This window comes from Mchenga conophoros, linkage group LG11 (assembly GCF_057382185.1).
Source record: "Mchenga conophoros isolate Kocher_MC1m ecotype Shallow Benthic linkage group LG11, M_conophoros_male_GT1.1, whole genome shotgun sequence".
Classification (NCBI taxonomy): domain Eukaryota; kingdom Metazoa; phylum Chordata; class Actinopteri; order Cichliformes; family Cichlidae; genus Mchenga; species Mchenga conophoros.
Genome location: NC_140536.1, coordinates 16,410,694 through 16,437,666, shown reverse-complemented (window position 1 = coordinate 16,437,666; position 26,973 = coordinate 16,410,694). Strand labels below are relative to the sequence as shown.

The following is a 26,973-nucleotide window of genomic DNA, read 5'->3' as shown; positions in this document are numbered from 1 at the left end:
ACACAAGACTTGCACTTACATTACCTAATGTTATCTATCTCAATCATAAACTCACTATTTTATTTGCTATCACATATTGTTTCCTTGGTCATAAATACTGAAGGATATTGATTTTTTTTAAACATCAGTGCTTACACATGCCATTTTACCTCCTCTCAGTTCACACATCTCAGTGACCATGTAAAGGCTGAGCTCATAAAGTGTTTTTGCTTTAATCACAGACACTTTGCATCATGCTTAGCGTGCTTGTTTGAAGTGGTTTCGTATGAACAAGAGCACTCTTATGAGTGTATCCTGGGTATTAGCTATGTGTTTATCTTACTGGTTTTGGTTGAATGCTGAGGGATTGGACTTTTTGTCTGTCTTTTCATGACTTTTGGTTTGAATGGCACAGCTGTGTGCGAGCACACTAGCCTCTTAAATCTCACTCTGATTGCTACTTGCTGCCTTTGATTAATGCTCATTATGTCTGGGTGTATATGTGTGTGTGCGCGCCCATGTGTGCATGTGCTCACAGAGCCAGTTCAACCTGACCCCCCTGCCATAAATCAATCAACACCATTGAAGTGCTAATATTGCCCCCTTTGTGAGCCATTTTCTTATTCAAGTCTCATCTTGCTGAAGGCAATCTGACGTTTACTGATGAGGATTTTGACTTTATTTTTAATGATTTCTATGACAAGTTTAGACAAGCCACACAACATTAATTTGCAACCATTTTATTTATAATTGATTTCCCCCCCTTTAAACCCAACAAATTTTTTTTGATCAAGCATGATAGCAAACTGAATATTTTGAAGTTGGGTTTTTTTTTGGACTACTAGGCAAATAACAAGAGACCATCCTGTAAAATGTAAACTTTCTTTCTTTCTTTGAATTGGAAGAATTAAATAAATAATTCCATGTTTGACAATAGATAAAGACTTTTTTTCAGATATTTTGACAGAATTAATGAATTCATAGTTACTAACATGTTGTTGTTGTTGTTGTTGAACACATCTGCTAATTATGTATTCACTTTCTTCTAGTTGTGAACATCAGAGTATATATATTTTATAATTACTACATTATTCAATTTTACATCCATCAGAGAGGGGAAAAACAATTGTGTTATTTAGTTCTAAATGTTAATGAACAGTAAGACCATCTGATAGATGATATTAAAGCAAAGTCATTAAAGAACATAAATGTCCATTCAGAGCATTTTGAACCTTAATTATGTTACAATCTGTCGTGTGTGTGTGTGTGTGTGTGTGTGTGTGTGTGTGTGTGTGTGTGTGTGTGTGTTTGCTAATTTTGGCCCTCAGTGTTTCAAACGATAAATAATTTAATTTATTCTCACTTTCCATCGACACTCATCTGGCTCTTTAAAATGTCTTTTTATTCACTTGAAATACAAAGCATGCTATAGTTGGCAACTGCATAATTGGTCAGCAAGTATAAATGCTTCATTGACTGTTTGTGTCACTTCTTATTGGGACTCTGGCTGCCAAATAACAAAGTAAATGAATTCATAGATCAGCTTGCAAAAAGCAGAATACTCTAAAATGACGGGTTCCCCTCTCTGTGATTTAATCGAAATCCCTTTGTCACCATCTGAAGACTTTTCATTTGGAGTGTCTGTTCAGAGTCATTCGGTTTGGGAGACATCTTCCTGATGTTTTCAAGAAAAGTCACCCCTTCTTTCTGGGTCAGATATCCTTCTAGTTTCTGGCCCTCAATTCTTGCATAGTGTGGAAGGAATTTTTAGTCAGTTTGCAGGTATATCATCTCAGGTTGCTCTCGTTAATCTTTTTGAGTCAAAAACAGTGACATATTCCAACCTTCAAATCACGACTCTCACATAGTCCATGTGCTAACGGCTAGCAAGCACATACATATCCAGTTTGTCAACTTTTGACCCTGTGGCCACTAAGCAGCCTGTCTTTATTTATTTATTCATTTATTGATTTGCGCTTTCCACTCAGGCTACCTACATATACATCTATACACTTTGATGGTTTAGACTTACCAGCAAAAATAGGGCTGTGCTTGTATTGAGTGTCTGCAGTTTTTAATGTGCACCACATTTGCACAGGTGGACTAGAGTGCTTTGATTTTACTTTTCCTACTGCATTTTCAGTTTTTCTATGTTCTGATTCCTCATTTTAATTAGTGTATGAACTTCTTTTAATTGCCTGACATATCTACAGACTGAACCTATTATAAGCAGAAATGACTCCCACTTTTCTGTGATTTACTACTATTCACTAAGAAATAGATAAATGCTAACATTGTTACAAATTAGCAGCACACGTGTGTTCTTAAAGACGCTCTTAACAACAACAGATTCCCAAAGACTTCTATCACTCATCTGTTTTTTTTTGGGGGGGGGGGGGGGGGGGGGTTTATCAAAAAGTATAAAAGTACATTTGACAATAAGCCTGCGAAAACAAATGGATTGCATAAAGAAAATAAAAACCTTCAGTCTTGCGTCCTCCTCTCCACATTTCCTTGTTCAGGACATCTGTTGTATTTTTGTCCTTGGTACCTGAGTGACTCGTTGAAAGGAAAAAAAACAAAGTACTTCACAGTCCATCATTGGTGCACTTCAGAATATACCATCAGTGGGACAGATGAAGAGGACGCAAGCGTGCTGAATCAGGAAGACTCACACACACATGCATGCAAAATTTTTAGCTCATGAAGGAAATCAAAATGTTGAGATTCCAAGAGCAAGCAACCCTATACAGCACACATTTAAACCCCGTGTCTGCGTTCTATGTGCATAAGTGAGGGAAATTAAAGATGCGCACAATTATACACAAAACCTACTCCGTGCTGAGCAACAACTGCAGCTTCCTTGATATTGGTTGACGGGAACGCTTCTGTTTGTGAAGGAGGAGTATTGTTGGGAAAGATTTAAATTCAGCGAAACAGAAAAGAAAACTTGGTAATAAGATTAAGCACAGTTTTCTTTTTTAAAGAAATTGTATATTTATATAGTATTCAGAGTATTCCTTCCAACAAACTTGTTAAAATGCTACACTACAGCTGCAAATTTGTTGGCTTCATCTAGTGGCAAAAATTCCATTGTTTGTCTTTGATCTCCAGTGGGAAGTACAAAACGATCTTTTAAACAAATGAAAGATAAATCTGAAAATCCTCAAACTACTGCCTACCAAGCAAACATAAAGTAGAATTAATGTCACACCAACATGTTATTTAATGCATAAACATGAATAAAAATAGACCATCATATACTTTTCAAAAACAAGATTTACTGAAGGTATTATCGATCCCTGTTTTCAATGTCAAGTCACTCGCCAACCATTACAGTGGTTTGGGAAAGGGCCTTGGGATTAGAACCTGGATAGATGGATACAATAAATGCCTTAAATGACCTACTTCTACACATTTATTCCCAGTGGATTGTCTTATCACTTCTCACCAAATTTAAAGTCTTTTATCAGTATTTTTGGATTTGTGCAGTTGGTAAAAAAATCACGTTTAAAAAAAAAAAGCAACAAGAAAAGAAAGGAATATGCATCAAGGTCATGATCCAGCTTTTAACCCAGTGAGGCATTAGGACTATCCTCACCTTATCCCACAGAGCCACCAGGATGGCCTTGTAGCTCATGATTTTCTTTCTCCCTTATCACATACTTTCCCTCATCCTAATATGATGACTGGAGGGCTAGCCTTGAACAGCAATCCGACATTTGCACTAGATAGGCCAGTGCATGTGTGATTATTTGTTGTGTCTCTTGGTGTGGCCTCCAGTGATAATCATAATGGTACCGCTATTGCCAAGGCATTAGCCTCGGCTGCTATTATAGATTAATGTTGATGTATAGATGTATGCCTTACATGTGAACTCTGTCTTACTCTCTCTATTTCTCCGTCTCCTCCCGTGTCTGTTACATATTCACATAAATACATGAATTACACACACCAAGGCCTCCAGGCCCACAGGGACATAACAGACAATCAGCCTGACAATCGCAGCTGAGCTCTGATTGATGCTACAGTTGCATACACACAGACACACACACAGTTTCAGACGCACAGATGCTGTAATGCCAAGAGGACTTTGCAGCCTACATCCCTACATAAACATACATGTACACAGACACACATACTCTGTCTAATAAGCCTGACAATAAGGGGCTGAATAAATGAAGGATGGAACATTTACAATCGCTGTGGTCAGGAGCGAGTTGAGGTTAGTTGTTACTTTTCTGGGACAGGAAAGAAATACATGGCCAGTCTTCTGTCTGAAACCTTTTAGATCAAATCGGTGTAGGTCAAAGGGTGCTGGTGACAGTTTGTGAGGAGTGGATGTCTGCAGTATCTCATGTAAAAAAATGAATAAATAAATGCATGCAGGTGCATGGAGCAAAGCAGTTAATATTTCTGTTATTTAAACTTAATTAAACTAAGAGAAAATAAAATATTGAAGGACGTGATAAACTCGAGACCACATCCACCTACAGCTCTTGTGCTGTGTGATTTCTTTCTGTGTATTTCGTTCACATCATTTTCTAAGACACGACACGTTAATCTTTCCTCTAGCATGACCAAGTATATGTGTTTTCAGCAGTTTGTGAGTTCTGTGTCTGTGATGCCATGGATTTTAGCAACTGATGTTTCAGAGGCTTTCCTCCTGTGTCTTCTGCCACGTCTCTGTTTTGATGTGATTCATTCCAGCATCTGAGACACTAAACAGCCTACGGGCTACTGTCACAGGCCTGCGTGTTTATGTGTAGTGAGAGATACATCTATCTGTCTCTCGTCTGACAAACTAGATCTGTCATGCTGGTGGCGGACTTGGCTGTCTTTTCTTTTCAAATGGCTGAAACTGATGAGGCAATCAGTTGCTCATGTTTGTAAGTTTTTTGTGAAACTTTGCCAGAAAACTATATGTCGTCTGTACGTTCTAGATTATAGAGTGCAAGTAGGACCGGGGTACACATTCATGAGGTTAAAAGGAATACAGCAGCTTTATGGGACATGTTCCATAAGAGCAATAATTCGAATAAATTAACTGTAACGGTAAAAGACTGCACTGTGTAATCATTCTTATTTGGCTTTTTTTCCCTTTGTTTTTAGAAACTGTTTAGCAAACGATATGTATTTAGAAAGTCTCATCGAGGTCAACGTCTCTTTTTCAAAAAACAATTGTAATAAACAAGAAATGTTATTCCAACTTATTCCAACAAAATAATTAAAGCTTGTAAAGCTTTGAGCAAATGCCTTCTAGATGCTAAAACATCCAGTCTTTTCACTTAACCCACAGTTATGACTGTAGGAACTTTCTGCTATAAAGAATTTTATGTCAGTGGTAGATACCGTCCTTAGTTCAAGGGTAACGTCAGCATTAGTGAAAATAAAAGGTGTAAATATGCAGCGCTATGCAAAAGTCTTGGGTCGCTTCTCCTATTTTCAAGAACTAATAAAAACACATTGTAATAAAAAAGACCCAAGAGATGCATCAGGCCCTTCAAGTGATCCAGTTGACCCACCATTTGCTGAAGCTTCAACAGAAGTGCTCTCAATAGGAGGACAGCTGTCGAGAAGCCATTCTTAAAGAGGGGAAGCGGCCAGAAAAGGCTGAGGTGTGACTCTGGAACAGGTCTTAAAGAGTGACGAATCCAACATTGACATCTTTGGTTCAAATTAAGATCAAGGAGAGGTACCACAGTGCCTACAGGCAATATTAAGTATTAAGCAGAATCAGTATTTTGGGGCCGGCTAGGAATGTGACTTAAACCTTTTGTAAGGGTAAAGAATGTTTAATAAACTGGTGCGATCAGCAGTAACACGAGCATTAATTGTTTTCACAAGAAGTAAAATGAAAGGTTTTGGAATCAAATAGTTTAATCATGTAACCCGACGATGTGTTAGTTGCAGAAGTTATTGTTAAGAGCAGATTTCAAGTCTGCTGCTCAGAATGAAGGACATTATTATTTGCAATGGAGCCCAGCACTTTGTGATTGTTGTGTTTTTGCGTTGATAGAAAAGCTTTATTATAGGACTTTGGTTGTTGATGTTTGGTGTATGGAGTTTTCTTGTATGCTCACTTTTGGGCATTTAAATCAAATGCAGGCAGACATTCCATTTTACGTAAACACAGAATAAAATAGCTCATTAAATAGGGTTTAAAAGGTAGGTGCTTTGTACAAGGTTTCCCTTTGAGGTTGTTTTTTTTTTTTTTGTCAATTTAGAAGTACTGTGAGAATGTTTTGGAACATGTTACCAAAACTGACACTGAATACCAAACCTGTTCATTGTTATTGTGATGATTTTGCGCTAACCTTCGCATGCTTTCAATTCTTTAGTAAAGACTCTGTGAAACTTCTTGAAAGTCCTTGTTTGACACAAGACATATTATGACCTCAGCATTCAAGAAAACTATAAAGAACTTTGCTTTGTTATATGGGAGAACAGCAAGGATGCCGTCCTTCAGGCTTGGAAAGTCTGTGTTCTTGGTGCAAGCGTAACCAGCATTTTGTAGCATTCAAAGTTCAAACACTAACACTTTTTAAATTTGCACACATATTAACAATTGTGTAGTAACCCCTCTTCTTTTAACAACAGTGCATAAAAGTCTCTGAACTGTGCAGACCAGTTGCTGAACTTTTGGGAGAGAAATGTTGTCACATTCTCATCTGATATAGGATTCAAGCTGCTCAACAGTCTTGGCTGGATTTTGTGGCGCAAAAACGATGTTCACACAGTCACACACAGTTATGCATATGTGTTCAGACCCATACACGTGGCAGAATTCAATCATTCAGTTAGGGAATGCTAGCAGTTGCAGACTTGTGTATGTTATCGATCATATAACATCAGTTTCTGGATTTTTACCTAGTAAAAAATCTCCCCTAGGTGGTCCATGTGTTGAACCAGTAGAGGGTATATTCTCCAGGCATGCCAGTACTTCACCTGGACTCTTCTACTACGAAGCCATGATGTTGTAATGGCAGGAGTATGCGATTTAGGATGAGGCCTTCCCTGAAAAAGATATTCTCTGAAGGGAGCATGTGTTATTCTAAAACCATTGGAGAACTCTGCGCTGACAGCAGGCCGGATGGTCCTTTTGCCTCTTTAGTCTCAAGGATGCAACATTCATGTTTTCTAAAAGAGAATTTAACATCTCAATTTGTCTGTCCACAGAACACTTTTCCAATTTGCCTTTGCAGTGCTTTTGAAATGTATCCTGCATTTGTGGATGGGACATTGAACTGTGATCAGACAATGATTTCCGGAAGCGTTCCTGACCCCCATGCACTTCCATGACAGAGCCATGCCTGTTTTTCAAGCAGTGTCGCCTGAAGATTACAGGCATCCTGCGCTGACGTTTAGCCTTGTCAGCATACGGAGATTTCTAATCTAATCTCTGATTTAGATCTCCTCATGTTTCTGACCCGTTGCCAATTAACCAAATTAGTTATAAAATGTTCCTCAACCTGTTTCTTTTTAGTACCACTTATTTTTCCAGCCTTTATCGTTCCCATCGCAGCTTTCCTGAGACGTGTTGCTGGCATCAAATTTAAAATTAGCAAATACTTTTTAATGAAATACTAAATTGTCTGTTTAAATACTTGATTTTTATGTTCTACTGTGAACTAGATATGGGTTTACCAGATCTGTAAATCATTGAATTCTATTTTTTTAATAACATTTTTGGAATTGGGGTTGTACTAGTTCTACTAATTTTGCACATTTCCTTTATTGTGGGTTTTAGTCTTCTTGCTAAAAAATTATTTTTTTTATTCCCTTCTGTTTAACAGTTGTTTCCTTTGAATCACCAGCTCAATGTTATTAAAGTCTCTTTTTTTAATTGTATTCACATGCATGAGAGAGCTTTGGTCTGATGAGTTCTGTGAGTGCTGGAGAGGACCTGGAGGGGGCTTGTAGATTTGATGCAGACATGAAGCATTCTGCTTGGGTAAAAACTGCCAACACTTCCCTTAGCTCTGAGAGAGGACAGTGGACATTACAAGGCCAAGAACACTTTACGGGTCTGATTCAGAGCCTTAAGGCAAACAAACAAAGTTAATCAACAAGAATATTAAGCTGTCTAAAGAGCCTTTCTCTGTAAATTCAATTCAATTTTATTTATATAGCGCCAAATCACAACAAAAGTCGCCTCAAGGCGCTTCATAGATACAGAGAAAAACGCAACAATCATATGACCCCCTATGAGCAAGCACTTTGGCGACAGTGGGAAGGAAAAACTCCCTTTTAACAGGAAGAAACCTCTGGCAGAACCAGGCTCAGGGAGGGGCGGCCATCTGCTGCGACCGGTTGGGGTGAGAGAAGGAAGACAGGATAAAAGACATGCTGTGGAAGAGAGACAGAGGTTAATAACAGATATGATTCAATGCGGAGAGGTCTATTAATACATAGTGAGTGAGAAAGGTGACTGGAAAGGAAAAACTCAATGCATCATGGGAATCCCCCGGCAGCCTACGTCTATTGCAGCATAACTAAGGGAGGATTCAGGGTCACCTGGTCCAGCCCTAACTATATGCTTTAGCAAAAAGGAAAGTTTTAAGCCTAATCTTGAAAGTAGAGATAGTGTCTGTCTCCTGAATCCAAACTGGAAGCTGGTTCCACAGAAGAGGGGCCTGAAAACTGAAGGCTCTGCCTCCCATTCTACTTTTAAATACTCTAGGAACAACAAGTAAGCCTGCAGTGCGAGAGCGAAGTGCTCTAATAGGGTGATATGGCACTACAAGGTCATTAAGATAAGATGGGGCCTGATTATTTAAGACCTTGTATGTGAGGAGCAGGATTTTGAATTCAATTCTGGATTTAACAGGAAGCCAATGAAGGGAAGCCAAAACAGGAGAAATATGCTCTCTCTTTCTAGTCCCTGTCAGTACTCTTGCTGCAGCATTTTGGATTAGCTGAAGACTTTTCAGTGAGTTTTTTGGATATCCTGATAATAATGAATTACAGTCGTCCAGCCTGGAAGTAATAAATGCGTGAACTAGTTTTTCAGCGTCACTCTGAGACAGGATATTTCTAACTTTAAAGATGTTGCGAAAATGGAAGAAAGCAGTCTTACATATTTGTTTAATATGTGCGTTGAAGGACATGTCCTGGTCAAAAATGACTCCAAGGTTCCTCACAGCGTTACTGGAGGCCAAGGTAATGCCATCCAGAGTAAGAATCTGGTTAGATACCATATGTCTAAGATTTTCAGGGCCGAGTACAATAACCTCAGTTTTATCTGAATTAAGAAGCAGAAAATTAGCGGCCATCCAGGTCTTTATGTCTTTAAGACATTCCTGCAGTTTAACTAATTGGTGTGTGTTATCTGGCTTCATGGACAGATAGAGCTGAGTGTCATCTGCATAGCAGTGAAAATGTATGCTATGTCTTCTAATGATGCTGCCTAAGGGAAGCATGTATAATGTAAACAGAATTGGTCCTAGCACTGAACCCTGTGGAACTCCATAATTAACCTCAGTGCGTGAAGAGGACTCTCCATTTACATGCACAAATTGGAGTCTATGAGATAGATATGATACAAACCACTGCAGTGCAGTACCTGTAATACCTACAGCATGTTCTAATCGCTCTAATGGGATATTATGGTCGACAGCATCAAATGCTGCACTAAGGTCTAGCAGGACAAGCACAGAGATGAGTCCACTGTCAGAGGCCAGGTTTAACTACAGCCAGCTTGAAGGCCTGTGGTACATAGCCGATTATTAGAGATAGGTTGATCATATCTAAGATTGAAGCATTAATTAATGGCAGGACTTCTTTGAGCAGTTTTGTAGGAATGGGGTCTAAAAGACACGTTGATGGTTTGGAGGAAGTAATTATTGAAATTAACTCAGAAAGATCAGTTGGAGAAAAAGAGTGTAAATGAACATCAGTGGTACTAAGAGTAGCTGTAGATAATATTAGATCTGTGGGATGATTATTGGTAATTTTTTCTCTAATGATAAGAATTTTATTTGTGAAGAAGTTCATGAAGTCATTACTAGTTAACATTAAAGGGATGGTTGGCTCAAAAGAGCTCTGACTGTTTGTTAGCCTGGCTACAGTGCTGAAGAGAAACCTGGGGTTGTTCTTATTTTCTTCAATCAGTGATGAATAGTAAGATGTTCTGGCTTTGCAGAGGGCTTTCTTATAAAGCAGCAAACTATTTCTCCAGGCTAAATGATGATCCTCTAAATTTGTGACACGCCATTTCCTCTCCAGATTACGAGTCATCTGCTTTAGGCTACGTGTTTGAGAATTATACCACGGAGTCAGGTACTTCTGATTAGAGACCTTAGTTTTCACAGGAGCTACAGTATCCAGAGTCGTACGTAGTGAGGAGGTGAAATTATTAACAAGATAATCGACCTCTGTTGGGGTAACGTTCAGATAGCTGCTCTGCTCTGTGTTGGTACAGGGCATTGAAGATGATAACAGTGGAGCTTGGGTTAGACTCTGTTTATAAAGTGCTTTGCTGGACAAGTTGTTGTTGTGACTACTTTTGTCCTGTGTGTATTGTGAGAGTTTGTTATGATCCAGGAGATATCTAGGCCTTCATACACATCCACACTCCCCTTTCTGTATTTGTGATGATCCTCATTGACGTATTTTTTCCGCAAAGCTCTTTACCCTAACCTTTACCATTACAACTAGTGTGGCTAACTCCAAACCTGAACTGTTACAGATTTTCCATTATACTTCTGTCTCCTATTAATCCGTCATTATTCTTCCATAGACAACCTTCAAATGCAATTTTTATTTATTTATATAGTACCTGCATATAATAACAGTCGCTTTCAAGGAGCTTTGCATTGTAAAGTAAAGACTCTACAATGGGCATGTCATTGAAGAGTTACTATTCTGCTGTATTCCAGCTCTTCAACTTGTTCCAAGCTGTTTTTCAGTCTTGACTATTATATGGCTCGGTCAATGGTTCACTGATACTCAAGGTTCCAAGTAGAAAATAAGCACAAACACTGATTTTTCCTTCAGCTTTGACTCTATTGTATATGTTTTATTAAATCAGCAAATGATTTACTGAAATATCCAGGGAAATAGGGAGGTTTTAAATTTCCAGACAGCATTTTAGTCCCCCGCCCCAAATTGTGTAATTAAATACTCTCATCAGGTCTGTATAAACATCCGTATAAGTTAAAACCTCACAACAGCAGGGATATTTCTAATCTATAGTCACCAAAATATTGAAATCCTTGAAAAATACTTAAAAGAAAAAAAGCCAATAAGCACTTTAAATGTCACCGTGAACTTGTTTTGTAAGAGACAATGTTACAGGATAATTTTTGTGTATCATATGCATAATCTCAAAAGCATGAGAAGTTTCCCTTTGTATGATTTAATCTGCATTATGGCGTTATTGTGTATTTTGTGTTAAAAGAATGAATTCCACCGTAATGGATTTTCACATTTACAGTTGCAAACTATGTTCCCACCAATGTACATGTAGGCACTGAAGTTTCAGGCAGGTGGATGGAGACTACTTTGGATTAACAAGCACCAGGTTTTAATTTATTTATTTTTTCTGTTTCCGTCAAACAGAAAAATCTTCACACACAACCACCTTTAAAAGAGTTATTCATGCATTCATGGTCCGCTTTTCTTACTAGCAGGAGTGTTTGTGTGTAGATCTGGGCAGATCTGAAGGACTTTCAAACTTCCTTTAAAAGCTATAAAAGAACTTTTCACTTAATTTTACCACTGAAATTTCCAACATTTTTTCTCAAAGTGTAGTTCCTCCCTGAAAGCTTAAAGACATTGATTGCTTCGTTTCCTTTTCTGTGTATGCTTTAATTTGTGTGTAATCAGAGTTTGACATATTTAAGATTAACCAGAACTGTTGCATTGTTTTCTAAGCTAACTTCTCTATTTCCCCCCCCTAAAATATTCAGTAGTCATTACTTAATTATACATAATCACTGCTTATTTGGAGTCATGCATTATCAAACTGTAAATTCAGCTGTCAGATTATGGTTGATCTCACTTTCCTTTACTTGCTGGAGGTAGGTAAAACAGTGATAGTTTCCACAGGCTAGCAAACCACACATTTCTTCTTATATACTTTATATTGTTGCAGTTCTGAAGGGCTCAGAGAAACAAGCACAATGCAATTTGAATCTGCTGTAAAAACAGTCAAGTGCATTGCCCGAACAGAGTGTTAGGAAGGTTTATTGACTTGGTGAAGAAACTGCTGGTGTGTATGTGTGTGAAGTTATTGACCTGGACCAGCTTGTAGAGGCTTTGACTGGGACAAAGATCTGATATCTGCTCCCAGGCTATTCTGTTTTAGCTTAGTTTGACTAAATTTCTTCAATGTTGATCCTTTTTTCATTTGTTTTCCAACCTTTCTTGCGTCTATTCCTTGTGTCTTCATCATTTGTAAGCTATTACTCTGTCTAAAGTAATTATGCCTTGTGTAGAACAGTTTATTTGTATAACTTGATTTGATTTTACATTTGTCCCTGCAATCATTAAACCAAAACCACCCATAATCCCCTCTGTTTCATGGCCAACACTTAAAAATTTGAGTCTCTTTTATATTGTTTTTTACTTTGAGGCTAAAACAAAATACCCAGACCAACAGGGGCGATTTTTCCCTTCATCTTTCAAGAATCAAAGAGAACCTCCTAAAGATCAGAGCTTCTTTCTTTAGCCCTGTTAAATCACACCCCACAGCGATTGTTCAGCAGCCAACAAAACAAACTATCTTTCTACAAGTAGCTACAAAAAAGCCGTGTGTGTGCCACTTTGTGCGTATGTCATAGTTGAGCAACGTTTATGTATTGTGTATGTTTATGTATGTGTTTGTGTGATAAACTGTGTGTATATAAGAATCATATGGATGGATAATGAGTGCAGAGGATAGTTGAGGTAAAAATGAGTGCGTCTGTGCAAGACTGTTGTGATAAAATGTACAATGGTTGCTAGAACGGCATTTAGCGTTGTGTTTGTAAGTCTACAAGCCACTGCTCAACAGTGGTGTTCAGGATTCTTCTCCACACAAACTGAGCTTTTCAACATTTCAGAACAAACCAAAGGCGGATGTTCAGGTTTACGACTCAAAAGAAGAAACTACAATACTGTTTCTGACAAAGTTTTTTTTTTTTTTTTTGTCACTTTCTTTATTGCATACCTGCAGCACCACACAACATCACAGTCCGTCAGCAACCTTCTCCAAATTGAAAGAGGTGCATGCATTTACACACATGGTGTAACAGTAGTTACAGTACACTCGTAATGTCGTAAATAACTGAAAAAATAATTGCAGACATTTGAACACGACGACAGGGATCAGTGATTTATATACTTGAGCTGCTTTTTTTATTAGTTGACTGCTTTAAGTATTAAAATGTAGTCCCCATGTGAAGAAAACTCTAACCCAATGCATTAAATATCAGCTGCTGTGCTGTGAAATCTTGCACGTATTAAATAATTCTGTAATAGTGGTTTGTTGCATCATTGTGGGAATGTCTGAATGAAGCTGTGACGGGCATGAATGTAATACTAACCTATGTCTGAATGACGTTACGTATCCCACTACAACATGCACCGACTGCTTCTCGCCCGGATTAGTCTTCCTGCTCAAAATGAAAACGACAGCAGCAAAATCATTTGGATGATGTTTAGTGGCACAGATAAAAATGGTGATTAAAATTCAAAGCCACAGTCATCTCCTTGTTCTTGTTATGATGTGGATTAATTATCAATTAAACACATGATCCCGCAAATCTTTACTGGATCTTCGGTGTATCCTGGGATGTTGCTCTCTGGATGGTGAAATAAAAAACCATCATGCTGTGTAAAGACATTCAGTCCTTCTTTGTAAAGCTGTGACGTTCTTCAACAGATGGAGTAAATACAAATCTAAATACACATACATACGCAGATATGAGAGGAAAAAACAAGCCAAAACAAATGCATGCATAAACTGTTATTACTGGAGAACTACTTTGGAACTACTCCTTACAATATTTACATTATTTATTTTTTATTTAATTCAAAATGGTAAATATAAAGGTCAATCAAGTACAGTAAAAGTTGGTCAGCAGTTTTGGTACTGTGAGAAAGTGTTGAGTCCTGCTGGAAAAGATATCAGCATCTCTATGAAGCTTGTCAGCGAAAGAATGCATGAAATGCTCTGAAACCTCCAGTAGGTTGCAACATTGACTTTTTGACTTGATCATACATAGTGGGTAAACCTTCACCACCATTAGAAGATGACCACATGGGACCCTAAATCAGTACAGAATGAATAAACTTCACACTAGCTTGAATTATCCTGCCGTAGGACCTTAAGACTGTTTATAGGACCTTGATTTCCTTGACTTAAAATCTTACTTTCATCTAAAAAGGACCACTGAGCAGCAGTTCAGTACTTAGACACTTTTGACGTTGTCTCTGGTTCAGGGGTGGCTTGACATTGGTAATGTGACAGTTTAGCCACATTCCTACCCATCTGTGGCTTCATTCCCCGTGTTCTTGAATCGACTTTTCTTGACAGTCCTCTTAAGGCTACGGTCATCCCTGTTGCTTGTGTGTGCACTTTTTCCTGCCACACTTTCCTCTACCACTTAGTTTTCCATGCAGCACTGTGAACAGTCAGCCTTTTTTGAAATGACCTTCTGTGGCTCGCCTTCCTTCTAGACGGTGTTGATGATGGTCATCTGGGCCACTGTCAAGTTTGCAGTCTTCCCCAAGATTGTGTTTGCATGTACAGAGCTAAATTAAGCTACACAGTATTTTACTGTTTGAGCAGTAATGTGTTGAAAAGCTGAATTAAAGATACCAGGGTTCAATCAAAATTAAAATTAAAGAGAAGTTTGACATATGCACTTAGACTCCATGAAAATTACATTTTTATCAATTAAATTACAAAAAATAACTTTTTCAACAATACTTTCTTTTTTAGATGCACTCAGGCAACATTAGTATGTGTGCATACATTTCCACATACATTTTATATTTATAATTTTGTAATGTACTTGAAGGGGAAAGGAGAATTTGACTATGACTAAATAAAAGGTATTTTTTATCTTCCTGGAAAAATATTTTGTTTTCAGTTTAAGTGCACTAAGAAAGGCAACAATTGAGTGCTTGCTGTCCAGTAATAATGGTCTTATGTTTTTTTTTTTACCCACTTCTCCCCCTGAAAATAAAACCCTTCAAATAAAAACAATTTATTTGATTGCTTTTTGAGTCTGTCTCATCCTCTGCAGGTGTTCTCTGTGAGAGTCAGTCAATGATGAGAGGAAGTGGCTGAAAACAAAGAGACAGCCCAGAGACAGTAGAGAGGGATGTAAGAAAAAGGGTAAACATGGGGGGAAAAAAAAAAAGGAAGAAGAGAGCGCAGAATATGGACGTCTGCAAAAATGGAAATACCTTGGGCGATATGTCAGAGCCATGACTTCTAAGGCTCTGACATTTTGCTAAGGAAATGATCAGTCAGCATACTCTGAGTAAAGGTCTCATCACTGACAGAGTTAAAATGCAAATGCTACCCACAGGACACCTGAATTTGAAACATTTTCAAATGCAGTTAGGTCCAAAAATGTTTAAACGGTGACACTTTTCTCACAGTTGAAGTTGCACAGTGTTGCTTTAAGCCCTGAATGCTGTCAGCCTGTTTTCATGGGCTCAAATGAAATGGACAGTTTACTCAAAACTGTTAAATTAAAAAGTATGGCTACTTTTTTCATTATTGTTTTTTCATTAATTAGAAGATCAAAGCCTGGCTTCGGTTTAAACTCTCATGTTGGCTTTTAAAAAGTACTTCTGTGAACCCCAAGTCGAAGCAGATATCAGTGCAAGTTGTCTTAGCCTGCAAAAAGAAAACAAATCCATCTGAGAGACGGTGTGAACATTAGGACATCCACAGTTTGGTACATTGTGCTGTGTTTGGCAACATAAACCGGCCTGGAAATCCTCAAGACGCGTGTGTGGTGATCAGTCATGATATAGAAAAACCTCTTCACAACAAGGTCATGAAAAATCTCCAGGAGGCAGGAAATTATGTATGAGAAAACTATGAAAACAAACAATCTAATACTAAGTAAAAGACAAAGAAAATAATTAAAAGTTCAAATATGGAGAAAAAGGAGCAACTGAAACAGGCTGCATGCCAGGTGATGCATGTGCGCATTAATCAAGTCTACCATAAAGAGAAGAGTGAAAATACAAGGATTTAACACAAGTGGAGCTACTGATCCATTGGTCACTTTTAGTCACGGCTGTCCAAGAAGATGACCCTAAAGGTGATACTGGCCAAAGTTACGTCAGAGATGAAGGGAAGTATTAATGCATAATTTATACCTGTTAAATTATGTTTAAAATGAATTAGCCGTTTAGGAAATGTACGGGCGTATATATAGTCATGAAGCACAGAAACTGTGATGAATTGATTCTTGTTCAAATGTGGAAACGCTTCCCCCTTTTTGGTAAGAAAACTAGTCCTAAATAGATTTTATTCTTTCCTGTAGAACTTTCAAAAAAGTTATTCTACTCTTCTATGAATCCTTCAGAGAGTCAACAACATTCCTCCACAAAAATGTGCTTTCTCTCATTTCATCCGACACTAAATTGCCAGATGGGGAGACCTTGTAGTATTTGATTTTCTGATGTCCTGAATAGACTGTTTTCTGTATGCATCTGAATTGCATCGTGTGTAGACTTTTTTTTCTTCTTTTTTTTTTTTAAATGCAGTTTTCTGAACTGAATAGTGCTCGCCATCTCTTTGCAAAGCACTAAAACTGAAGTGGCTCTGAAACCTTGAGATTTTAATTAAAAGGTGAACAGCGGGCACTAACATAAAACTTGAAAAAAACGTGAAAGAGCAAAGCTTTTATTGAATATTGGATCTCCGTGAATAGAAGCTTGACTGAGGAAGCTTGCTTTAATTAAAACTGAAGAAGAAACGCGGCCTATGTAACAAAAACTGAAACCCCATAGCCAACGCATCTATGCACGGCAGACATTCATAAACGTCTGCTGTGCATGTGTACGCTGCAGCAGTAAATGTGTTCTTTTTCAGCAAAACTAGCACAGTTTTATTGGATGAGCTTAAATCAAATGGCTTTACAGCTTGTTTATTGTGAGTGGTTAATTGATGTCCACCTTTATTATAGTACAATTTTTCCTTTTTGTCTGAGTAAATCCATTGGATAACTTCTTTCTCTCTCCTTTTCACTCTTCCTCCCTCTGTCTGTGCAGGTAGGGGAGAGACAGCATGTGTTGGTGACAGAGGAGTCATTTGATTCCCAATACTATGTGGCTCACAACAAGTACTACGAACAGGTAAGGTTATTGTCCAGATACATTAACCAACGACTCAAGCACAGAATCCATAAATCGTGTTTGTTTCTCACCGTTTATATATCAAATATATTTCTTAAATGCAATCTCAAGGAGCCAGTGAGGATAACTGTGAGCTGTGCCTTTGCTGAATTTAATTGTTCTCTACCAAATAAAAAGTGTGAATTTTAGTGTGGTAATATTTAAAAAAATATTTTGATAGTGAAAATTTAATCTAAGTGCACAGACTTATGAATAGCTTGTCTGCTAAAGAACCATTTAGCCAAGCTCTTGCACTGTATGCATCAATAATGCTTAAGATGCTCTCCACATACACTTTCCTCCATAGAAAACTCTAGCGGAAAGGCAAATTAATCAATAATTTAACGAATATGTTTTTTCAGTGTGAAACTTTTCCAACTCTTCTTCATGTCTCAGGACTAGTCACATTAGGTGTCAAATATTTGAGCTTGTATTGAGTAAACTAGGTTAGTTGTAATGTCAAACACACTCACAAATACACACATACACCCTGCGGTGGTCATGGCAGCATTTGGAGGCTGATAGCAGCAGTACTATTTTTTTTTTAACTGTACTAACATTAAGGTCAGCCCTAAAGACATGAACATTCCATCCTGCAACCTCACACACACATATACCTTTGCATGGCTTCAAAGACCCTCTCAACCTGTGAAAAATCCACTTTAAAACATCTTCAAATAAATCAATTTCCTCCTGCTTTAACCATCATCAGAAACATGTTTGAAGTTATGCTTTTTATTAGCAGGGAGGGCAAAGGATGGTAATAATTTTTCCTCCCTTCCACTTCCCTCTCCTCCCCTCTTCTCCTCCTCCTTTGCACTTTCTTCTGTAGGCTATAAACTTCAGTTACAAGTGTTACTCGGTTCATGTGTGCGTTGCATGAGTGCGCACTCCTTAATGCGTGCCTGGATTTGTGTATGTCTTGGCATGTGTGTCAGCTGACCGTACTTAAGCACAATCTCTGACCCTCTTGTGTTGAAATATCCATACTCCTGCTGAACATGCAAACACTTTAAACATTTGCCTAAAATAGTTTGGGACGCTCTAGTGCTGTTAAAACAGACTCCACAGGCAATAGTCCCATAAGTCCCGTAAGTGGTGAGGTGCACACTCCATGAATCACACTTGTCTTTTCAGCACATCAAACAGATGCTTGGTATGAATTAGACTGGGAATGCTGGGAAAGGGAACACCTGGAAATCAGTCATCTTCTTCAAATCATTCCTGAAGAATTTTTGCATTTTTATAGCTGTAAGAGCCCACGTGTAAGACTACAGTTTAATTAGCTGCCAGTAACTTGTAGTGGGATGTCGTGCTTCCCATCATTTACAAAGTGATCCCTAATTTTGCTGCAAAATAGCCATTTAATAAGTTTGTAACTACAACATTCTTTGATAAAATCAAGCTTTTTTGTCACTTAGGCCAGCGGCCCCCAACCCCCGGGCCTCGGACCGGTACCGGTCCGTGAGTCGTTTGGTACCGGGCCGCGAGAGTTGAGGCTCAGGTGTGAAATGTATGGTTTTCAGGGTTTTTATCGGTTTTCAGCGTTATTTTGTTATCGTTTTTATCGTTAACTCGGTTTTCCTGGGTCTTTTCACGTGTGTTATGAATAAATCTTCTTTTTTTCGGTACCGGTACTAGTTTTATTTTGTTGTATTTATCCGCGACACCTTAAAGGCCGGTCCGTGAAAATAATGTCGGGCATAAACCGGTCCGTGGCGCAAAAAAGGTTGGGGACCGCTGACTTAGGCTACAGCCACACTAGCCCGGATAGATTTGAAAATGGTGTTTTTGTCCGCATCCACACTAGCGTTTTCAGTCGTTTTCACAGAGTTGTGCGTCCACATTGAAACGGCCGAAAACGCTTACGTTCCAGTCCTGCGCATGCGTGAAACGAAAGAAGATTCGACGTGCCACATTTCTGTCTGCCGCTTATTTGCTTTCCCGAAAAATGATGAGGAAAAGCACAGAGTTTTTTAAATGGATTAACAATGAGGTGGAGTTGTTGCTGCGAGTAACACAAAACTACAAAGTTGCAAAAGCGAGTGAGAATTAAAGAATTTGAAGAAAAGCTATCTGGAGCATGCACAGACTGATATTAATATTTAATAGGGCTGTTAAAACTGAGAGCAAGCAAAACAACTGCTGTATAATGCCCTCCGCTATCTTAGTTTAATTGGTCACATGACTGCATCACATGACTAACATGCGTCATTGTTTTAGAAACTCTCCGTTTTCGCTGTCCACACTGCGACGCGAAAGCACCGTTTTCAAATGTACGCGTTTTCGAGAGCGTTTTCAAAAAGCTGCGTTTTCCATCAAAAGCTGTGATTTTCCACCATTTCCGTGTCGGTGTGGACGGGAGGCCAAAATGGAGAGAAAACGACAGACGTAGCCTTAGGTGATGTTTATGAAACGAGTGCTCATAAAGCACCGGCTCTTCCTCTTACACGCTCACTTTTATGAGTCTCACTGCAAACACATTGGTTCTGTTTTAACCCAGGTGTTCATAGCAATAGTAGGTAAGTCACAGGAAAAGGGCATGAAAGGGGTCATGGGCAACAGACTGAAAGTTACAACCAGCTTCATTTGGAATCCGTCTAAAACAGAGAGGTTAATAGACACATGGCAGAGAAAACAAAAGGTGGTGACCTGAAACATAACAGATACATTCAGGAGACATTAACTTGTCCAAAAGGAGCGTTATATGGGACCATTAAGGCAGCTCACTGATCTCCAGTTCATACACATTATACATTACAGATGTTGTGAGTTCAGCCTCACTTTAATTCTTACCATATTGATCCATACAGATCTAATTATTCTAAAAAGATTGTGTAGCAATAAAAGTGTAAATGGATGGAATAATGGATGACGAGAAAGGGAAGTTAAGGTAGTTGAACTGTAAAAGAAATAGTGAGTTTGAGAGGAAAGGAAAGGAGGAGGATGTGCGGGCTGAATGAAATGAGGAATAAGGAAGAGAGAGGTGTGAGAGTGAACAAATGGCCTAGTTTCACTTTGACACCATCAGATGGATATCTATCCTGACGGCTGTAATAGGTACCCAACCCACCTGTGTGTGTGTGTGTGTGTGTGTTAGTGTCTGAGTGAGGCAGCAGGAGAGGGGGTTTCCAATGAAATCAGACAAGCTCTTTCATCATTTAATCACTATGTAATGGGCAACGAATGACCCTCACCTACACACACACACAAAGACAGCTATCTCTTCCACAGCCCTGCGGTTTCACCTCTCCACTCACAGTCTGGCTGCTGGTAACTTACACGCACACACACAGCCTCTCTCTGTGGTCAGAGTGTTGAGCAGCAGGTGTGTTGATTGGGCAGACGTCGTGCTGGCTTTGTGTCTGTTTGGCCAGCACTCAGTCTCCTATCATATTTTACCAGCTGGATGAAGGCTGACAGATTAACACTGAGGCAGGCGTGCCTCTGCCATCAGACCAGTAACAATCTCTCCTCCAGTTCATACGCTATTCTCTGCTCAGTCAGTGCCTAAGCCCTGCAGAGTAGTGTAATGGTTAGACGGACCACCAGATGATCCGAGTCGGCACGTCAGCGCTTTGCTGAAGCCAATGTGTACAAGACATTGAATTCCCAGCATGTCTGAGGCTGATGACCCAAACTCTGATCTGTCCTTGGAAAGGATTAAACAAAAACGTTACAGGACTTATAGCAGGGACAAGGATCAGTGACATGCCATCTTATTATCATCATTATTCATTTTGTACATCATCTTTATCTTTGATGATGTATAATATGCTAACAAGTTCTCAAACAACTTTTTCAAAGGTTATTGTGTAGTGTCAGATGTAAACCATCTAGGTGGATGGATTTACATCTGCTATTATTCTCCTATGGTGTTCACAAAGCTTGATAAAAAATGATGCCTTCTTCACAAAGAAAGTCACACTTTTGCAGCGATTAGAATTTAAGAAGTTTTTATAACTGCCTGACATCCTTCAAAAATGCACGCACACCAAATCATTTAATTAGTGTTTACTACATAAAACGACTGAATCTGAAAAGAAGAGCCAAAGAAAGGGAGTAAATCGGCACGATAATCATACACCATACATCATTATCAGCTTGTTGACTTTGTAGCTAGTTTGAAATTGTCTTTGAAGGAAAAAGTATTTTCATACAGTCTTTATTTACAGGAATAAGTCATTAAGAACAAATTCCCTTCCACATGAATCCGTAATTATAACTCTTTGTTTTCCCTTTCCTTCCTGCTGTGATCAGCTAAGATGTGCAGTTGCCATGGTGAAATAATAAGACAAACCAGCAAATCCTTCCCTCTGGTTTAGCGCCCAGCTGTTCCTGTACTTGTCGACCTTGAGGTCTTCCATAAATGGAACTGAAAGCACTCAGTTGGGGGGGTTTGTTTGTTTTTTTCCGCTGTCGTCGTCGTTGGTTTTTATTGTGACGCCGTGGACTGGCTAAATCAATATGGAGGTTGACAGATGTAAAGAACCAGGGAACATTATCTGGTGGAGTGGACGGTTATATAGGTCTGCTTTTTTATGTCAGCCACAGTAAAGTCTTTTAGTTATCTTCCATGTACTCCACAGAAGGCGACTAAGCGGCAAACAACACAATTTGAATCCATTAAATTCTACCTTGAAATTTTAGCAATATGGAGTTGTTAGAATTTTTGCCTTAAAGTGTTTTTTATTTGTGTATTTTTTTGCAGTGAAGTCAGTTATGATGTCCTCCGATTTGCAGGTGCTGGTACCTAAAAGGGTGGAGTTTAAAGGAAAGATGATTGTGGTGGACGTCTATGAGGCAGGAAAACACTTCATGAAAGGCAAACCAGTAGAGGAAAGTAAGCCGTTCACTCCTTCCATTGCCATGCCACTTCAGAAAGGAGAGGTGTCTGGTCTGCTGCAGGTAAGCACATGCATGCATGCTTACAGTTACAGTAATTAAATTAATGCCTAGATGTGTCATTGTCTTGTCAGTCACTCATTATGGTGCTATGACATTTTTAAATGGATGCACAAACAGATATCGTCTTTCAAATATTCATATACAGTATACCAAAAACACACTTGTTCAAAAAATGAAGAACACCAGGTGATCACAGTATAACACAATATAAGGTAAACTTCAGGGATATCAATGTGTCAAGTTACAAAGTATAAATCACTGTGAGTCCATTATCCCTGCTCTGGTCCACTGGAGAGGCAAAAACAACACAACTCCCAAAAAGGGAAGTTTTGTGCATGTTGGCTACAGATCAGTGCTCTCTCCTTCTCCCTCCTGACTAATTTCTCTCTACTTTCGCTTTAGGCTAGTGTGTCAATGTGACCATACCTACAGCCCATTCAGGCTGCACAAGCAGACCTGCTCCTCCAGGATTGCACTTCTGCACATGCCTTCACAAGACGTTTTGTGTCTCAGCACAGTCTCAGGAGTGTGAAGGAGAGCTGGACATGACCATAGAAGGGCACTGAGCCAGCAACAAGGCATGGTATCTGCTGCTTTATGTGATGAGAAACAGGAGGAGACATAAAATGCATGCAGCAGGCTACTTGTGCATGTTTCTACTCAGCCTATCAGAATCGGCCTCCGTGAGGGCGGCATGAGGGTTCTTGGTCCTTTATTATGATCTGTGCACAGGAGTGCTCACTGCACGGTGCGAATATGTACACGGCACCGTATGCTAACACAGTAGGTTACATGTGTGCATGTTACTGAAGAATTTTGTAGGGTTCTGGTAGAGCTCCTCCTGCTCCTCCTTGTACAAAAGAGCAGATTTGGGTCTTGGTGCTTGGTTGATGCACTTTTACAGACCTGTCCAGCTGTTCTTGTGTACAGTATTTACTCCCTATTCTTGAGACGGTGCTGGGAGACACAAAAAGCTTCTGGCGCCAATGAAAATGTCCTACTGCAAGAAGTGGAACACTTGTGCAATGTGAATGGGTTGCAGGTACTTTCCCATAATACCAAGAATGGCAAGAAAAGTAACAATGGTCTATGGCTCCAAAGACATTCTCCTTTTTTATTTTATTTTTTGGAGGTTTTGTTGTTGAGCCTCCTGTGCAACTGCTGTCACTTTAATTTGCACCAAAGCAGGTGAAAGTGACTTATGCTTCCAAAGTGGACACATATATATCCCTGAAGTTTAACTGACTCCACGATATACTTTCACGACCCAGTGTTCCCTTTTATTAAGACCACCTCACATGATGTGGTACTACTGGTTCCTGTTCTAATAGCCACTTGGTGGATAGTGCTCTGAACAAATCAGCTACAGCATCTTGGGAACAAGGTTTGTAGGTTGCTCTTTGTAAGCTACACTGTAAGCAAACTGATAGTTGTCCAAGGTGGAACAAATAGTGAACCTGAGACGGTGAGTTGTGTTGGAAGCAAATGTAATGTGCAGCAGGTACACCTAACAGATAATTACAGTCGCAAAAAAATGTTTAAAATCAGGATTAGGATGCGTTCATTGCTCATAAAGTGTGGTGTGGACTTCATCTTACACTCAGTTCTTTATGTATTTTGCAAATCAGATGAAGGTTATATATTGTATCAGCAGTAAGTACAGAAATCTTGGTCTGCAAACTCTTTCTTGGGACTATGGATGTATTTGATCAAATACTGGGGTCTTGTCTTTTTCAATTAGTGAGAGGATCTATATCTCACTCTGTGCACTTTCTTTATCAAAACTATTAAAATTTTGTTTACAACACGCTATTCAAATTGTGTGCACTCAGCAACTGAGTCAGGTGTGTATTTATGTTTGTCTATAATTTGAATCCATGCTCAGTCCTGTAGTTTAGGAAGAAGCCCCAGTGTATCATCCGTGAGATAAGTAATTTCAGATAAGCTGCAGGCCGGCTAAACTGTCCTTTTCAACACACACACACACGCACATGTACACACACACCACATGTACACACAAAACCATGTTAATATATCTGTTTCACTGCATGTTATTTTTCACTCTGACTAGCTATAGCTTATAGCTCAGGACATGGAGCCACAGAGCAGAATATGATACACTTTCTAATTTCACACTCCATCAGCCTTTACTGCCAGACGTAGAGGGAGGGGAAGAAAGGAACAGACAGAGACATGGTGGGAGGGGGCATGGATGAAGAGGAAAGCAAGCAGAAAGAGAAATGGAGAGCAGAAACTGAGATAAAAAAGAAAGGGAAAAGAAGGATTTCACAGGAAGCCAAGTGGCACGTCACTCAGCAGTAAAAAGTTCAGAAGAGGAGACTAGGCCTTGTAAAACTACTAGCTTTATGAATCCCGCAGGTCATCCAGCACACAAGCATTCGCCCCTCACCCAGCTTCATTCTCAAACGCTTGCAGTCTTCCAAAAGAAAATCTTACACAATAATCCAGGCCTTATTTTGTTGGACACTAAAGAAACATGTGGATTGCCCATAAATTCATACACACACACATCAGATCACACTTCAAGATAGATGAACCAAAATCACCTCAGGCAGCACTAAAAGAAAATGAAAAAACAAAAAAACAACACACCAGTAATCCCTTCAAAAATGAAACGATGGGCCTGTATAGAGCCAGTTTACCCAAACGTCTACTGGTAACTTGTTTTCTCGAAAACCTCTGTAGAGGAGGCAGTTACACTCCAGCATCCCTAAGCTTGATTAAACTCGGATTCATGGAACTTTGACTCATTTTAACGAGACGGGCACTGTTAGATGTCCATACTTGATCGTTATCACTAAGTAATGGTTAAAAACAAACAGGGCTGCACATATATAAATGGTGTAAATAGTGCAACACAGACTAATTGTGGGTCGATTGTGCTAACTTTTGGAAATATTCACATATTGAATGCCCATTCAGATCCAGCAACAACCCAGCACTCTACCTGCACACTGTTTTTCATGCTTAATGGGCAAATACATATATTTCCAGCTATTCCCTTACCCAAGGTGAAATTCTGGAATTTTTTAAGGTGAGAAGGGAGATAAGGTCACTGAGAAGTAGAAGAGAATTTATGTTAAGAGGTTGAGTTTGACAGAAGGAAGAAGAGAGAGAATCTTTTGGAATTGCAGTAGCTGAATAGGAAACATTGATTTTTTTTTTTTTTTTTTTTTTTATGTCCCTTTGCAAACAAAACTGCTGCTGTGAAGGTTTTTGAGTTTGACTGTCTTGACTTGCTGGTACTTGAGCAAGTCAAGGACTTAGCAAATGACAACAAAATGTAGAGAATTTATTTGGAGAAGTATCAAATGAACTGAAGGAAGGCAACTAAGAAATCAAGCTAAAAGACAAACAGAGGCAAACATTAGTGTTTGTCTTAATTAAATATTGTGTCTGAACTTGAAAAGTTCCGTTTATGCTTCTCTGCTTTCCATGGTGTATTTGCAATTAAGCACTGAGTTATATTAAGTAAAATCTCCAGTGATACTGACGATCTGCAATCCTGATGACCTGCATTGTCAGCTCTTAATGGTACTGAGTTGCACTTAAGCGGAGCGTAGTAATCGACCTACTCTCTGGGAAAAACAATAGTGTCTGGAAAAGACAGGCTTATTGTACGAGTATACAAAATGTTTTCCCATTTTGTTGAGTCTATTAAAAATTCCAAAGTTAAGAAAAAACATATATAAATATAGCAGGTGAACAGTATCTGAAAGCTATATTCTTTATAAATCCACTAAATACCTGACACATGACCCGAGAGATGCATCTGACCCTTCACTTGATACAGTTGACCTACTGTTCACTGAAGCCTCATCAGAAGTGGTTTCAAGAAGCCATTCTGTAAGAAACAGTAATGGGGAAAAGGGCTGAGGTAGAAGCACAGTGGCAGCAGGTGGAGTTCGTTATGGAGTGATTAATTAAAATTTGGATTTTTTTTGGTTTATATTGTTTTCAATGTGTACAAATGAGGTCGAGAGAGAGGTGCAACAGTGAGTGTCTGCAGCTGAGTCCACTGCAGAAAAAGGTGGAGTAAGAGACGAACGAGTGATTGCAGTAAGGCGCATATTCACTCCTGTGTCTTGTGGCAGGGTCTATAATTGCAGGCTTATGGCAAAAGGAAAAAAAGAGCAGGATAAGAGACTGTGTGTGATGACGTGCATGATAGCTGGATGGCTGATAGAAGGAAAGAATCTGAGCTTTGTCGTTTCATCTAGGATGCAGAGGAGCAATGTAAGGCAAAAAAACCAAGAAAAAGAAAGTGGCAGATAAGTGGGTGGTTGGGATTGGCAGGGGAAAGGACTGAGGTCTGTAATGTCCAACGTGAGATGTCTTTCATGTCAGAAATGGAGAGTAATGAATGCACAAAAGCCAGCATGTAGTGATGTGTGTGAGGACAAAGCATCATGGCCAGATGGATAGATGGATGCATTTATTGAAGAATAGGATATGAAAGCCTGCGTGGATAGCTGGGAAAAAGCGACAGATATATTTGGATGAATGTGGCTTAGTTGCCCAAAACTGGTGAATGAGTTGGTTTAATAGGTGCAGAGATGTGTGAATATATCAACAATGTATTACAGTTACGGATGGATGTGTAATGTGGATAAATTAATAGTGATCCAAAAGCATCCCCAAATTTTTTTGCAAAGAATATGTGTCTGTGACGATGCTTTTATGGACCAGATGAGGCAAAATCCACAGAAAACACAA

The 26,973-nt window shown here is 39.0% G+C and overlaps 1 protein-coding gene across 4 annotated transcripts in view; it reads left to right on the top strand.

The window, feature by feature from the left end:
- cdkal1 (CDK5 regulatory subunit associated protein 1-like 1) overlaps nucleotides 1-26,973 on the top strand; it is a 253,646-nt gene that overhangs the window by 216,505 nt on the left and 10,168 nt on the right. For 3 of the 4 annotated variants that reach the window (XM_085291131.1, XM_085291130.1, XM_085291132.1), the window contains 2 exons: nucleotides 17,206-17,289; nucleotides 22,072-22,236. In XM_085291131.1, the coding sequence (XP_085147257.1) occupies nucleotides 17,206-17,289; nucleotides 22,072-22,236 (249 nt within the window). Of the gene's footprint in view, nucleotides 1-17,205; nucleotides 17,290-22,071; nucleotides 22,237-26,973 lie in introns of those variants that run through there. The other variant, XR_014894368.1, reaches the window with a different exon arrangement.